This window comes from Panthera uncia (genome assembly GCF_023721935.1).
Source record: "Panthera uncia isolate 11264 chromosome B3 unlocalized genomic scaffold, Puncia_PCG_1.0 HiC_scaffold_1, whole genome shotgun sequence".
NCBI classification, from domain to species: domain Eukaryota; kingdom Metazoa; phylum Chordata; class Mammalia; order Carnivora; family Felidae; genus Panthera; species Panthera uncia.
Genome location: NW_026057582.1, coordinates 28,289,305 through 28,304,861, shown reverse-complemented (window position 1 = coordinate 28,304,861; position 15,557 = coordinate 28,289,305). Strand labels below are relative to the sequence as shown.

Genomic DNA, 15,557 nt, shown 5'->3' with positions numbered 1-15,557 from the left:
TTGCTTGAGACCAAAAGTCAGTCTCTCCTCAAATTTACCACTACAGCACACACCCAAATGACAAGGTAATGATAGAATTCTCACTCCTACAAGGAACTTTTTCGTTTCGAAAAGGAACCGAATAATACTCAAAGCACAAGCAACAAACCTTAGGGGACTCCAGGCCATAGAATTTGAGGAAACCACACATAAGTTACAGCCTACAAGCTTCTAAAATAATTCCTATGTACTAAACTGAAAATGGCCAAAACCCACAAATGCCAGAAACATAAAATGAAAAACAAAGACGGGGCCTAACTCATAGAATCCTTACCACTGTGAGTAAACAGTTCTTCAATAACACTGTCTTACATTTATATCGGGCTTTGCTTTATTTGCTCCTCACGGCAGCCCTGAGGAATCGGTGAGCTGATGCTACTGGCCATATAAAGCTTCATCAGAAAGCTTCACTGACTTGGTCAGAAGCAACAAGAGGGTCAGAGTTAGACCAAGGATTTTAGAGCCAGACGCTTGTGTTTTTGTGGTTTTTTTTTTAACATTTTATTTATTTTTGAGAGAGGGGGGGGGGGGGGGGGGGGGGGGGCAGGTAGAGAGGGAGAGGAAGACACAGAATCCGAAGCAGGCTCTAGGCTCTGAGCTGTCAACACAGAGCCAGCAGCAGGGCTCGAACCCACAAACCATAAGATCATGACCTGAGCCAAAGTCAGACGCTTAACCGACGGAGCCACCCAGGCACCCCCAGACGCTTGTGTTCAAATCCTCTGCCATTTACTGTAACTCGATCCAGACAAGTTACTTCATCTCTCTGTGCTTCAGTGTCCTCACCTATAAAACCCAATGCTATAGATGAAATGTTTTGTGTCCCCCCCCCCCAAAATTCATGTTGAAATCTAACCCCTAACGTGATGGTATCGGGAGGTGAGGCCTTTGGGAAGTGATTAGGTCATGAAGTGGAGTCCATATGAGTAAGATTAGTGCCCTTATTAAAGAGATTCTAGAACTCCCTTCTACCATCTGAGGACACAGGGAGAAGATAAGATGGCTGTCTATGAATCAGGAAGCAAGGCGTCACCAGACACCAAATCTGCTGCCAGCACCTTGATCTTGGACTTCCCAGACTGCAGAACTGCAAGAAATAAACTTCTGTTGCTTATACACTACCCAATGGTATGTAATATAATGATATATGGTATTTTATCACATAGAGCAGCCCAAACTGACTACAACTTCCTTCATAGGGTGTGGTAGGCTGAAATTGCAGCCCCTCCTCAAAGATATCCACATCCTAATCCCTGAAACCTGCGAATGGGTCCATTTATGTGGCAAAAGAACTTTGCAGATGTGACTGAATTAAAAACCTTGAGAGCAAGATTATCCAGGTGGGTCCAACATAATCAAAGTGTCTTTGTACAAGAAAGGCAAGAGGGCCACAGACCCAGAAGGAGATATGACAACAGAAGCAGAATGACAGAGACAGGGATTGGAAGATGGCACATTGCTGTCTTTGAAGCCAGATGATGGGGCCATCCAAAGAATATAGGAAGCTTCCTGAAACTAGAAAGACCAGGAAATACTCCCTAGAGTCCCACAAGAAACACAACTATACAGACCCATTTTAGGACTTCTGACCTCCAAACTATAAGAAAATACATTTGTGTTTTAAGCCACTAAATGTGTGGAAATTTGCTACAGCAGCAATAAGAAACTAATACATAGTTATAAACAGGATTAAATGAGCTCATGCGTGTAAAGTGCTAAGAACGGTTCCTAACAGCGATAGTAAGAGCTCTTTACATTTTAGCTCTTAGGAGTCAAGATCAGAACCCAGAGGACTGCACTGAAGTACTTCAGAGGCTAAAAAAAAATGAGGTTAGGAAATTTGGTAATATCTATCTAAATTTAAAAGGCACACATCATTTGACAAAGAGATTCCATTTCTAAAAAGATTCACAGGGATATTCAACACATCCTTGTTTGTAATTACTCAAATATCCACTAACAGGCTAAAATTATAGAAAATCCACTCAGCAACATAGTAGGCAGCCTTTAAATAATGAGCTTATAAAAGGTACTGATAAATCTACATGATGTATCCTCTAATTAAAAAAAAAACTCAAGGACAGAATATTAGGAGAATATTGAGAATATTAGGTTCCATTTCTGTTTAAAAATAAAAAGGATACAGGGGCGCCTGGGTGGCTCAGTCAGATTTGAGCATCCGACTTCGGGTCAGGTCATGATCTCATAGTTCATGAGTTCAAGCCCCGCATTGGGCTCTGTGCTGACAGCTCAGAGCCTGAAGCCTGCTTCAGATTCTGTGTCTCCCTCTCTCTCTCTCTGCTCCTCCCCTGCTCACACGCTGTCTCTCTCTCAAAAATAAAGATTAAAAAATTTTTTTAATAAAAATAAAAAGGATATATATATATATGTTCATAAGTACATCTTAAAAACTTCTAAAAGGGCATGCATGTAGTTCCCCGTTCACGGTGGTTGTTCCAAGAAAAGAGACTAAGGGGATGGAACAGGAGGGGAAAACTCTTGCCATCACATGCCCTTTTATGTTATTTTAGGTTTTAACTAGGTATGTGCATGATACCCATTTTTAAGAAACTGAAGTTGAGTTGTGACATCACCAACCTATCAGCAAGTATTTATGCACTGACAATGTGCCCACCATTGTACATGCTACAGGGCATAGGACACAGTCCTGCCCTCCAGGAGTTCACATTCTGGCTGAATTTATAATCTAGATTTGTATTAGACAATCATCCAATTGTTTTGGACATTCACCTAAGAAAACAGAACCACACATTCTCTCAAAGTATTTTTCCACTTGTGACTCAGAGAACAAATCACCACCTAAAAAGAATAAATTCTACGTCTAATCCATTAGTCCCAACCAGCGCTGCTTGTGCTTAAGAAACCGTTACTTCTTGGGAAGTGGTCAGTGTTTAAGAAGGAAGAAAAAGCAGAAGAAATCTTTACAAAAACACAAGTACATACTTTATTACACACTGCAAGAAAAAAGATGGACAAGTTATCTCTGGGTAGTTGGATTTGTCTTCTTCATTACATTTTCCTAATTCTCTAATGCTTTACTAAGGAACATGTATCAAAGCCACAAAAAGAAAAACAAAATACACACCCTCCGCCCCTCAAAAAATATTCTTTTTTGGTGCCAACACAATAATGACGGTTACTGGTTCATCCCAAGTCTTCCTCTCATCTTAAAAAGCAACGGCAATCCAAAATATGACTTTCCAAAGGCTGAACTGGTGGCAAAACCAATAAGAATCATCCAAGTGTTCCATTTATAAAATATTTAGTCCAACTGTCACCCAATTAGAGCATAACCATAATGAAGACATTATTGCTAACAAGGGAGGCAGGATGGGATCTGGGTCACTCTTCCATAACTCCATTAGCTCCTCTCAGCCAATAAAGAAGTCTGTGTTAGCAAAGTATTTAGCTGACAATGGAATCATGATGTAATGCATTTCCATAATCTTACCAAGGAGCAAAAAGACAGAGCTGAAAAATGTTTAGTGGGTAACTGGAAAGTTGTCAAACAGCAACTCACGTAGGGTCTCCTCCAACCTGGTGACTTGAGGAGTCATCACTGCTCAAAGTATGGAGTCGATGTACCACAAATACCCCATGACGTTGACAGAAACAACGAACTGCTCCTGGGCACTATGTGCCAGGCCCTGTGATGAGGGCCCTTCCATTCCCATTCCTTAATCTCTTTGAATCTTCTCAACTACTACTGTGAAGTACAGAGGAAACTGAGGCACAAAGCTGAAACAACTCTCCATGGTTACACCGCCACCGAGTGGTGAAGCTCGGATGAATTCAAGCAGGCTTCACTCAAAAGTATAGACTTCACAATGCCTCCACTGGAAAGTATAAACGTTATACCACCCTTCCTGAGTCACCCCTCACTGTGACCCGCCATCATTTGCCCAGCTTGCTCCCATCACACACTACCCTCCCCCCCAACTTGGAATGAAATCAAATATGCTCCAGTCCTTCTGTAATGGCAGGTGCCCTCACTGGCTTTTCCCGATCAGCCTATACGTGAAGAGGCCATCTGAACAGAATACTATCCTTATCAGAGGCCACTTTTTGAAGACCCGCCTCTCTAAATTGAGATAGCAAGCCTATGACTTACTGCCTCGCACTCCCAGGGAACCCGCTATGTCTCCTGCCCTGCACACACAGCCCCTCATCATTCACATTTATTCACAACTTGCCAAGTGCTCTCGTTCAGAAAGCTGATCTAAATAAGGTCTTCCCCATAATCGCCCTAATAACAATAACAGCTACCATATTCTGAGCATTTATTATGCAACAGGCTCAACAAACACGGTGCCATTACATCCTCACACCAGCCCAAAGCAGGCACTGTCTTCAATTTATAGACGACAAAACTAAGGCTAAGAGATAAAGTAATTCAGCCCAAGGTCACACAACCGGTAAGGAACTAATCTGACACCCTGTAATTTTAAGCTTTCAGGGGTCTCCCCCTTTAATGATTAAAAAGGTGAGCTCTTCTCGGAATTCCCTTTTGAGAGGCGCCTTCCAACAAGAGATCTGCCCCACGACCACATGAATCCCATGGGCCTCACCCACAGGCTTACCTGAATTTCTTCATTTTCATCTACTAGGAGGAAACTCACAACCTTCTCGGTCATCTTCTTCCTCCTGGTCTCCTCATCCAGCTCTTCTTCCTCCAGTAAACCCTGGACCTTAGCGACATGGTACACAGTAACGGGGTGTCTCCTTTTGTTACCCCCAGAATGAGTCCTCTTCTGGCACTCCAGGCACAAGTTGATTTTACAGGTCTGGCACCTCACGGCTGCCCTCTGCCTCACACCTGGTGAATGCCCATTGGGACCCTTGCAGGGGTCGCAGTAAGGGACATGGCCAGGTTTGAGTCTTATTCGCTCGTGGTTTCGCAGGCGCTCCTGCCGATGGAGCTCCTCCTCGCAGCGGAGACACTGCAGACTACAGCACTCATCACACTCAAAGACGGCCTCGTCAGCCCCACTGCAGGCATAACTTTCCTGGCACATCAGCCCCGGATTCAGGCCCTTGTCTGCCGGGCAAGTCTGGGCACTCATACTCGGATCGGTAAGGAAATCACCCACAACGTCACCGTCACTGGGCTTTCCCCAGCAGTGAAGACCAAGGCTTTGGGTCTGAAGCCTGCACAGAACCTTCACAGCGTTCTGCACGCCTTAAAAAAAACAAACAAACAAAAAACCTCTGGGGTCGTGTCAGAATTCTTCACACGCTCACAGACGTTCCAGTTTTTAATCTTCTGCCTCCAAGATTCCTGTATCAGCAGCAACGTTGATTTGGTTTGATGGTGCTATCCGTCTGTAAAGTGCAAGCCTGGAAGGATCTCTTTGGGCTATCTGAAAGAGATCCGATGGGTTCACCGAGGTGGGCTCATCAGTCGGGCCTTGGCCACAGGGTTTTGGTATAGTGACAGAGTGGTCAGGAGCTTTGCAATATAATCCAACCTCAAGTCAATATTTCAGGGGATACCTAAATAGAGGAAGGAAAAGGATTTCACTAATCTAAAAACAGAAGTGCACCTTAAAAAAAAAAAAAAAATGTGATTAAATAAGAGGCCAAAACTCCTGACAGAAATCCCATTCTTGCTTGTAATGCTTACACCGGCTCTTTCTGATCCTCGAAATTTCGTCTCAAAATCACAGGCAAGGCTCCCCCTTTGGAAAACAGCCACTACTCCTAGGCCCAGGGTATTTCAGAGACTTTGCCACTTTAATTCACAGACTGAAATTCTCTGTTCGTCCAGTAGTTAATTAAATTCAGAATCAAAATCATTAAGCAAAAAGTCCTTGGAGGGACAACCCTTTGCAGTCCCCCAACCTGCAGCACACAATTGTGAGGTGGATAAAGAGGCCTGTAAAAAGCTAAAGAAATGATAATATAGACTTTGGCTCCATCAGAGTCTTTGGCAGATCTAGTTAGGTTGTTTCAACTCTAGACAGATGTCTATTAAGGACTGTCAGCCTGGAAACAAAAGTCACCGTGTCATATTTAAAAACAATAAAATGCAATTATTATACTTCCTTTTGTCCCTTCTCTAACTGCAAAAAAAAAGGGAGCAACAGGAGACAGAATTCCTCCTCTACGGCCCACTGCAAAGCCAGGCCTGCAGTGAGTTAAAACAAATAATTTCTCTCTTTGTCACTCAAAAACTAACTTAAAAATAACTTCAAAAAGGAAAAAGAAAAAGAAAGGATAACTGGGGCAGGGAAGAGGCTTTTGTCACTTCTACAATTACATTCTAAACCCCCCTTTAGCCTTGACCTCCATTCTAATGCACCAACGAAACGTAAAGCCCTCCTCACAAATACTCACTCCACCCTGTAGTAATCAATCTATCAATCTTATTTTTGGATAAACAAGGAAGGAGAAGAGAGTGACTAGGAGACCTTATTTACACCCTAACCTCAGGCACGGCCAACCAGCCTCCACAACGGAAACGAAAATCAAAATCTGTCAGAGAAATTTAGAAAAATAGAAAATCAACCTTCGAAAGAACACCTCACCGCCGGACCAGCCGGCCAAGCAAACAATCTGCCCACTCGGGCCCCCACCTCGACACCTCTCTCGAGCCGGGGATTCCTCACCCTTCCTTCCTCCCGGGCAACACCACCACAACCCGAGGGGCAGGAGCAGAGTCTGAACAAAGAAGGTCCCCCAAAATCTCCCCTCCACGCTAGCAGAGGCCAGAGCCGAATCTATTGTTTATACCACCCCACCCCCACCCCAGCCGCACCCGCACACCCCCCCCCCTCCCCGCCCCGGGGGCAGCCGGAGCTCCAGGACTATAGTTCGCCCGCCGCAGGGCCGTGCCCTTCCCTCCCCGCCGCGGCTGCCCGGGAACCCCACCACGGAGCAGCTCGGCAGCAGCGAGGCGGCGTCGGGGGACCGCGGTGCGCCGGCGGGGGCGGGGGCTGTTCCTCAGGGCACCGGTGGATCCATCTTCATCTCCATCTCCGCCCCCCTCCTCCTTCGCTGCCTCCCGGGCTTCCTCCTCTCCTGTTGTCAGTTGGGATCAGCTGATCGGAGTGAACTTCTCCTAGCTCGGACTAACAGGAAGGCGTGAGCAGTGCAGCCCAGGGAGGGAAGAACGGGAGGGGGTGGAGTCCGACTCCCGCGAGGGTGGGGAAGGGCGCGCACAGCTTCCTGGGAAGTGTAGTTCCGCGGACGTGAATCCTCCCCCACGTCCCGGAAGGGAAGGCTCTGAATGACTACAACTCCCAATACCAAACAGAGTGCTCTTGTGAGGAGGTGGTGAAGACAGGCCGTCGAGTATTTCGGGACTTGGAGTTCTTGCATCGACTGCGGTGTTCGAAGGTTTCAGCGCGTTGTTTTGGGTAGTGGCCGGAGAGGGAATGGCGCTAAATTAGATGACTGATGTAATGTGTTGGATAGTTGAGGCAAATAATTCGATTTCAAGTAACCGGCGTTGCACACCATTCCTTCAGAAATGTGGAAAAACAAGCAGTCTCGTCTTCCCTAATTTCACCTTGCGCAAATTAGGAGAAGACCAGAAAGAATTGATAAAAGAATATAAGTACTCTTGGAATTTTGTTTTCCCTTATGAGTATTCTTCAAGCCAAATATTATTTATTTTCCTTACCTTTCACTTTTTTGACGTTTTCTTACATAGTTTTAGAGCTTCTGGATTTGAAATCATCCTTAAGCTAGACGGGGTACATTTTCAGACAAGCTTGTGGGCTACGGTGCAGGCTAATGGTTAACACTGTTATCGGGCTTTTTTATAGAAAGCCATATATTTGTTCAGTGCTTTCACTTTGGGGTTTGTTTGTTTCCTTTTTTTTTTTTTTTTTTTTTTTTTTTTTTTTTTTTTTTTTTTTTTATTTCCGTTTGTTTCTTGGAACAACACTGAAAGAAAGCATGATATGATGAAATGAGCACTGGTCTGAGATAGGAAGACTGAGTGCTTGTTCTAGAAAGCTAATGGGTAAGTCACTCAACCTCTCCATGAAATGAAGGAATTGCACTGGATCAATTCTGAAGACTTTGCCAATTCTAACATTCTATGATTCTACCTTGATAATTGTTAACCCAGTAGAGAAAACTAAGATTAAGTGACTTGCCAAGTTACACAGCAAATGATTGACAAAGCTGGGACAAGAATCCATCTCCTGACTTAGTCACATACTCTTAGGTTTAAGGGACATAATTAGACCAATAGTAAAAACAAATCTGCATTATAATGAGTGAGCCACATAGGAGGGTTATATTGATAAAAATTATGTTTTCAAGACTGGGCAGATAGCCAATAGTTGGAAAAACTGCACAACATGACAGAATTTTTTTCCTATGTTTTATCACAAACCAGGATATTAAGAACTAAGCTATCTATAGCACTTTAAAACGTCACAAAGTTTCAAAGTGGGAAGAGGAAAAGAAGGGTTTTAGTAAGTTAAGAGAATAGGTCTTGAGCTAGGCTCTTAAAAATTCCCTAGAGGGTTTTGTTCCTAAGACTGATATTGTAATTTTTTCTAAGCTTAATATGTTGTTTTATATTCCTAATTATAAAATGAGGATGGGGTACCTGGGTGGCCCAGTCGGTTGAGCTTCTGACTTCAACTCAGGTCATGAACTCACTCTTCGTGGGTTCAAGCCCCACATCGGGTTCACTGCTGTCACCCTGTCCGTGCAGAGCCCGCTTCCAATCCTATGTCCCCCTCTCTCTACCCCTCACCCACTTATGCTCTCCCCAAAATAAATATATAATAATAATAAATAATAAAATGAAGATATATCCTGGGAACAAAATGGTAGCTAATCCCTTTTGAATCCAAGGATACCTATTTTAAAGTTTATGTATTTATTTATTTATTTTTGAGGGGGGGGGCATGAGTGTGATTGTGGGGGCTGGTGGGGGGCACAGAGAGAGAGGGAGAGAGAGGATCCGCAGCAGGCTCTGTGATGTGGGGCTCCAGCCAAAAATCAAGAGTCGGCCACTTAACCCACTGAGCTACCCAGGTGCCCCTAAAGTTCATTTTTTTGAAGTTGTAATAAGCACCCCTAAACCTGTGGAAAATGGTTGCCTCCAAGGAGTAAGTGAGGTAAAATGGAAGACTTTACTTAAACATATTTGAGGGCAGCTGGGTGGCTCAGTCTGCCAAGCGTCCAACTTCAGCTCAGGTCATGATCTCACAGTCTGTGAGTTCGAGCCCCACATCAGACTCTCGTCTATCGGCACAGAACCTGCTTCAGATCTTCTGTCTTCCTCTCTCTCTACTCCTTCCTGCCCCCCTCTCTCTCAAATAAAAGTAAAAAATAAATAAATAAATAAAACACATTTGTACTTTTTTGGGAAGATTTAATTTTTTTTTATTTTTTTTTTAGATGTTTATTTTTGAGACAGAGAGACAGAGCATGAGCGGGGAAGGTGCAGAGAGAGGGAGACACAGAATCTGAAGCAGGCCCCAGGCTGGGAGCTGTCAGCACAGAGCCCGACGCAGGGCTCAAACTCATGAGATATGAGATCATGACCTGAGCTGAAATCTGACACCCAACGAACTGAGCCACCCAGGCGCCCCCAAATTTTAAGTAATCTCTACAACCAACGTGGGGCTTGAACCCACAACCTGGAGATCAAGAGTCACATGCTCCATCTACTGAGCCAGCCAGTGCCCCAAAACAAATTTGTACTCTTGAGGTTTTTACTATGTAAGTGCAATATGTCAATACTACTACTAATAATAATAAGGTAGTTTATTTTTATTTAACAGATAATTGAAATTATCAGACCTGTTTCTGTTGTTTTTGTTCATTCTCATTCTTTGTGTGCTTATTTTTTACTATGAGCCACATTCTACTTGGAAAATTATTTGTGGGAATTCTTTGAGGCCTAGGATAAAGTTTCATTCCTCCAGAGAGGATTTCCTTTTGCTTCTGCCAGGAAGGACCACTTTTTTTTTTTTTTTTTTTATGTTTATTTTTTTACTTGAGAAAGAGAGAGGGAGGGAGGGGCAGAGAGAGAGGAAGACAGCAAATCCCAAGCAGGCTTGGCGCTGTGGGCACAAGACCCCATCTGGGGGTTCAAACTCATGAAGCGTAAGGTCGTGACCTGATCTGAGATCAAGAGTCGGATGCTTAACCAACTGAGCCACCCAGGCGCCTCTAGGAGGGACCACTATAAGTTGTAGTCACTGCTTAGGAGTTTTTTTAAATTTTTTTTTTAAGTTTGTTTATTTTTGAGAGAGAGAGAGAGAGAGAGAGAGTGAGAGTGAGGGGGGGAGAGGCAGAGAGAGAGGGAGGAAGACACAAAATCCGAAGCAGGATCCAGGCTCTGACCTGTCAACACAGAGCCCAACTGACGCAAGGCTCGAACTCATGAACTGCGAGATCATGACTTGAATCAGAGTTGGACACTTAACCAACTGAGCTACCCAGGCTCCATTGTTTGGGATTTTTTTAAACCACCAGGAAACGTGTATTGGGAGGGCTCTCTTATGGGTCCATTCCCCCTCCCCTCAATCTCCTTCTTCCAAGACAACATTCTTTCCAGTCTGTTGAGTGGGGGTCTATTTGTTTACAATTTACCCTTATGCTGAAAGTATAGCCCCTTGAGGCCCCAGCTTTAGACTTCCCACTCCCACCCTGGGCTTTGTCTTCTGTCCCAAAGGCCTAGAAAAGCCAAGCTTAAGTACCAATTAAGGAACATGCCCCAGGGTAAAAGTGACATCATTGCTCTACTTACTCTGTAGATACTGCCTTCACCTAGATTTTAGTCTTTATAATTAACGTATCTTCTTGTTGACTCTTCAATATTTTACCAACATTTTTTGTTGTTTTCAGCAGGGTGAACTCTTTGCCATATTCTGAGCCATATTACAAAAAAGAAACAATCAAGCTAGTGGTTAGCTCAGAGAGGGAACTGATATGATCAGGGCATATGGGCTTCTGGGTGTTGGCAACGTTCAGCTCTTAACCTGGGTGGTGGCTGCACCAATCTTCACTTGATAAACTTGCTTTAGATAATGGATCTTCTGCATTCTTTTTTTTTTTTTTAATGCTTATTTATTTTTGAGAGAGGGATGGAGAGGGGCAGAGAGAGAGAGAGGGAGACAGAGGATCCAAGTGGGTTCTGCACTCACAGTAGAGAGTATGACATGGGGCTCAAACTCACAAACTGTGAGATCATGACCTGAGCTGAAGTCGGATGTTTAAACCACTGAGCCACCTACGCGCCCTGTGTCTTTTGCATTCTTCTGTCTGTACATCTTTCTCGCTCCATAAAAGATAAAAAAATTTAATTTTAATTAGGAAAAAAGTAAAGTAAAAGGTAACATAAAAGTAAATTCTACAAGGTAAACAAACCAAGCCCTTGGACTTAATAGAATCATTTCCCGAAGTCATTCAACATAACATTTTAGGGGTGCCTGGGTGGTTCAGTCGGTTGAGCTTCCAACTTGGCTCAAGCTGTGATCTCATGGTTCATGAGTTTGAGCCCTGCATCAGGCTCACTGCTGTCAGCACAGAGCCTGCTTTGGCTCCTCTGCCCCTCCCCTGCTCATGCCCCCTCTCAAAAATAAAACAAACATTAAAAAAATAATAATAACATTTTAAAGATCTCAACAAGGGGCACCTAGCTGCTGGCTCAGTTGGTAGAGCATGTGACTCGTTCTTGGGGTTGTGAGTCCAAGCCCCACATTGGGGATAGGGATTACATTAAAAAAAAAAAAAAGATCTTAATAATATTTAACTACAATTTCAGGAAATACAAAACAAGTAGAAGACAAATTTCCAGGCTTGTGCCCTTAAAGGGAGACCTTAATATAAACAGACACACACACAATTGATCTTTAGCTATTAAAATATACATTTCTGGGGTGCCTGGGTGATTCAGTGGATTAAGTGTCTGACTCTTGGTTTCAGCTCAGGTCATTATCTCACAGTTTGTGAGCTTGAGCCCCACATCGGGGTCTGTGCTAGCAGCTCAGATCCTGCTTGGGATTGTCTCTCTCTCTGCCTCTCCTGTGCATGCTCTCTCTCTCTCTCTCTCTCTCTCCCCCTCTCTCTCTCTTTCTCTTTCTCAAATAAATAAACCTTAAAAAATAAAATAAAATACACATTTCTAAGTGGCTACATCAAGATATTCAATGTGGAATAGGAAAAGTGTATTTCCCAGATAGTGCTGAGAGATGACATTCATTTCCTTGGTAAATTTGCCAGAGCCCAAAATCCAACCTTCAGTCTTATATATACAGAATTTTTATTTTATCACCCACCAAGAGTGAATCAGTCTCTCTCTGGGATAAATACACACTAAACAATCTTACCAGATCGAGAATGCCACTCCAATCGTTCACGATGAAATATTGTTGTCACTCAGGCCGTAATGCTCAAACCTCACACAGCACATTTGTTGGAGAAGCCTGCTGAAAAGGTGCTTGGGGAGTATGGAATCAGAACAAAAGAAAAATAGTCAGAGTCATTGAATATTTATGACAAAAAGCTAACGTGTACAGACCTCTTATTAGAGACAGTCTTGCCCAGGGAACCAGAGACTAAATTCTAAAGTTTCCTTTCTCTTTGACATTATGTGGTTACCCACCAAGACAGAACTCAGAAAGTCACTCTGTATTTAAGAAGAAAGCTAATTGATTGAATAGCTGTTAGGTATCTTAGACTTGCTGCGAAGTTTGGAACATCTGGCTCAAAAACTGGTCAGGGACAAGGGAAGCAGTTAGCAAGAATTACAACCAAGTTCTCACCCTGTGAGGCCAGGGGATGATGCCATCATTGTCATTGTCTCCACTGAATACCTCTTCCAACTCACTCTCTGTGGTACTGCCCCCACTGCACTCTCAATGACAGCAACAGTGATAAGCAGAATAAAATTAAAGATGTCCACATCCTAATCCTTGTAACCTGTAGATATGTTACATCATATGGCGAAAGGGACTTTGCACATGTGACTGAAGTTAAGGATCTTGATATGGGAAGAGTATCTTGGGTTATGCGGGTGGGCCTGATCTAATCACAGAGCAGACAACCTTTCCCAGCTGTCTGTCCTAGACAGACGTGATGACAGAAACAGAGTTACTGGCTTTGAAGATGGAGAAAGGGAACCAAGAGCAAGGAACCCTGGCGGGGGAGGAGCAGGGGCAGCGGCTAGAGGCTGGAAAGCTCAAGGAAACAGCTTAGTTCCTACAGACTCAGGAAGGAACACAGCCTTGCCAACGCCTTGGTTTTACTCCAGTAAACTTATATCCAACTTCTGATAAACTATAGAACCGTAGGGGCAGCTCTTCCTGTCCACGGGTCCTGTCCCCTTGCTTTAAAACACCTTTTAAAAAATGTATAAGATAATACTCTCTGTCTCAAAAATAAATAAAACGTTAAAAAAATTAAAAAAAAAAAAGGGGGGGGGGCGCCTGGGTGGCTCAGTCGGTTAAACAGCCAACTTCGGTTCAGGTCATGATCTCGCAGTCCGTGAGTTCGAGCCCCGCGTCGGGCTCTGTGCTGACTGCTCAGAGCCTGGAGCCTGTTTCAGATTCTATGTCTCCCTCTCGCTGACCCTCCCCTGTTCATGCTCTGTCTCTCTCTGTCTCAAAAATAAATAAAATGTTAAAAAAAAATAAAAAAAAATGTATAAGATAATAAATCTGTGTTGTTTTAAGCCAGTGTGGTAATTTGTGCACTTGTATTCAGACTCTCTCTCAAGATTCAAAATCCTAGGCAGGAAAATCTAATGTCTCACATAGATCACATACCTATGCCCTGGATATAAGCAAAGTGGAAAGAGGGAGGATTTTTCTCTTGAATTCCAGAATAAGAGGCATGACATGGTGAAGGATTACCCACAAATACAAAGGGAGGTTAGCTGTTGGACCATAAAATAACAAATTAGTGGCCATCCTGGATTTTGCCAAGAGCACCTTGCTTTATCTATACCTAAATGGTTAAGTTTACTCCACTTCTGTTTTTCTTATATATGATAATATATTTCACCAGGTTATATTTATGTCCTGCCAACATATGATCTGCATCTTTCTTCCATTAGTTAAGACAGAAGTCACAAATCGAACTGCCTTAATCAATAAAAGTACCGGGGCTCACGGTACTCAACAATCTGGGCAATTACACTTGCAGCAAACGCCCAATCTAGGAATCAAATAATACGCTTAGGACCTTGTTTCCCTCTCCACTTCTCAGCTTTGGACACGCACTCAGCCAATTTTTGACAAAGGTGCAAAAGTAATTCAACACGGGAAGGATACTAGAGGAAGGATGGTGCTGGAACAATTGGACAAGAAGCAGGCAAAGAATTAACTTCAACTTCAACCTCATATGTAATTACACAAAAAATTAATTCAAAACTGGAAGAGTATGCAACCCTTTTTTTTTTTTTTTAATGCAACTCTTGACTCCAGGGTTGTAAATTAGAGCCTCATGTTGGGTGTAGAGATTATTTAAAGATAAACCTTTAAAAAATTATTTCAAAACTGATTATATATATTTTTTAATGTTTATTTATTTGGGGGAGACAAAGAGACAGAGTGGGGGAGGGGCAGAGAGAGAGAGGGAAACAGAATCGGAAGCAGGCTCCAGGCTCTGAGCTATCAGCACAGAGCCCGACACGGGGTTTGAACTCAAGAACTGTGAGATGATCATGACCTGAGCTGAAGTCGGACGCTTAACTGACTGAGCCACCCAGGCGCCCCCAAAATGATCATAGATTTAAATGTAAGAGGCAAAACTACTTTTAGAAGGAAACATGAGAAAATCCAGGACCAAGCTGGGTGAAGAGTTCTTAGGCATGATACCAAAAACACAAATCATAAAAGAGAAAACTGATATAAAAGAAAAAGACCTCAACCATGTCCTAACTAACTTGGATGTAAATTATAAAAATAAATAAATAAATTATATCAAAGAAAAAAAAAGAAAAAGACACCATCATATGAAAGCTTTTTCTTTGTGAAAAGGCCCTTGGTAACCATACCCTGAGGTGAGAAAATAAACCAAAAATACAGCCCAAAGTTGTATTCAACACAGGATTTCAGGCAGTATTCAAACATCACCCATTATTTTTACTACTAAGGCTAAAACAATTATGTCATTTGGAACTACAGAATGATTAACTTTATTGAAGCTCTTTAGCAGGTAGAGAAGGCAAAATAGATACCTTTTAAAGTATCTTCTCAGTGGATAATTACTTTCTCTGAAAACTGCCACATTGACTCACAGAGGTGGGTCCCAATCAATAACATTTGTATTCTATCAGCCTAATCCCTAGCTGTGCCAATCAGACCCTCTGCTCCAGGGAATTTGGAATTGACGCCCAAAAACAATGAACAGGGTGGACATTTGCTACTGAGAGTGTACCCTAAATGTAATATCTTCCCTATGTTTGGAGATATACCTACCGTATAAGTGTGGATGAGACGTTTGTTCAACCAGTGGGCTGACCAAGGACCGTAAGTCTGGAGCAATGGCAAAAAATAAGTAAATAAAAGGAACAGTTT

General features: G+C 43.0%; 1 protein-coding gene across 1 annotated transcript in view; it reads right to left on the bottom strand.

Annotated features, from left to right (window-relative positions):
* The window catches only part of ZFYVE1 (zinc finger FYVE-type containing 1), a 51,557-nt gene extending 44,370 nt beyond the window's left edge, over nucleotides 1–7,187 (bottom strand). Inside the window, exons 1-2 of the mRNA XM_049612509.1 lie at nucleotides 6,931–7,187; nucleotides 4,641–5,553 (exon numbers count right to left, since the gene is read on the bottom strand). Of these exons, the coding sequence (XP_049468466.1) occupies nucleotides 4,641–5,123 (483 nt within the window). The 5' untranslated portion in view covers nucleotides 5,124–5,553; nucleotides 6,931–7,187. The remainder of the gene's footprint in view (nucleotides 1–4,640; nucleotides 5,554–6,930) is intronic.
* Between the last annotated feature and the right edge of the window lie 8,370 nt (nucleotides 7,188–15,557).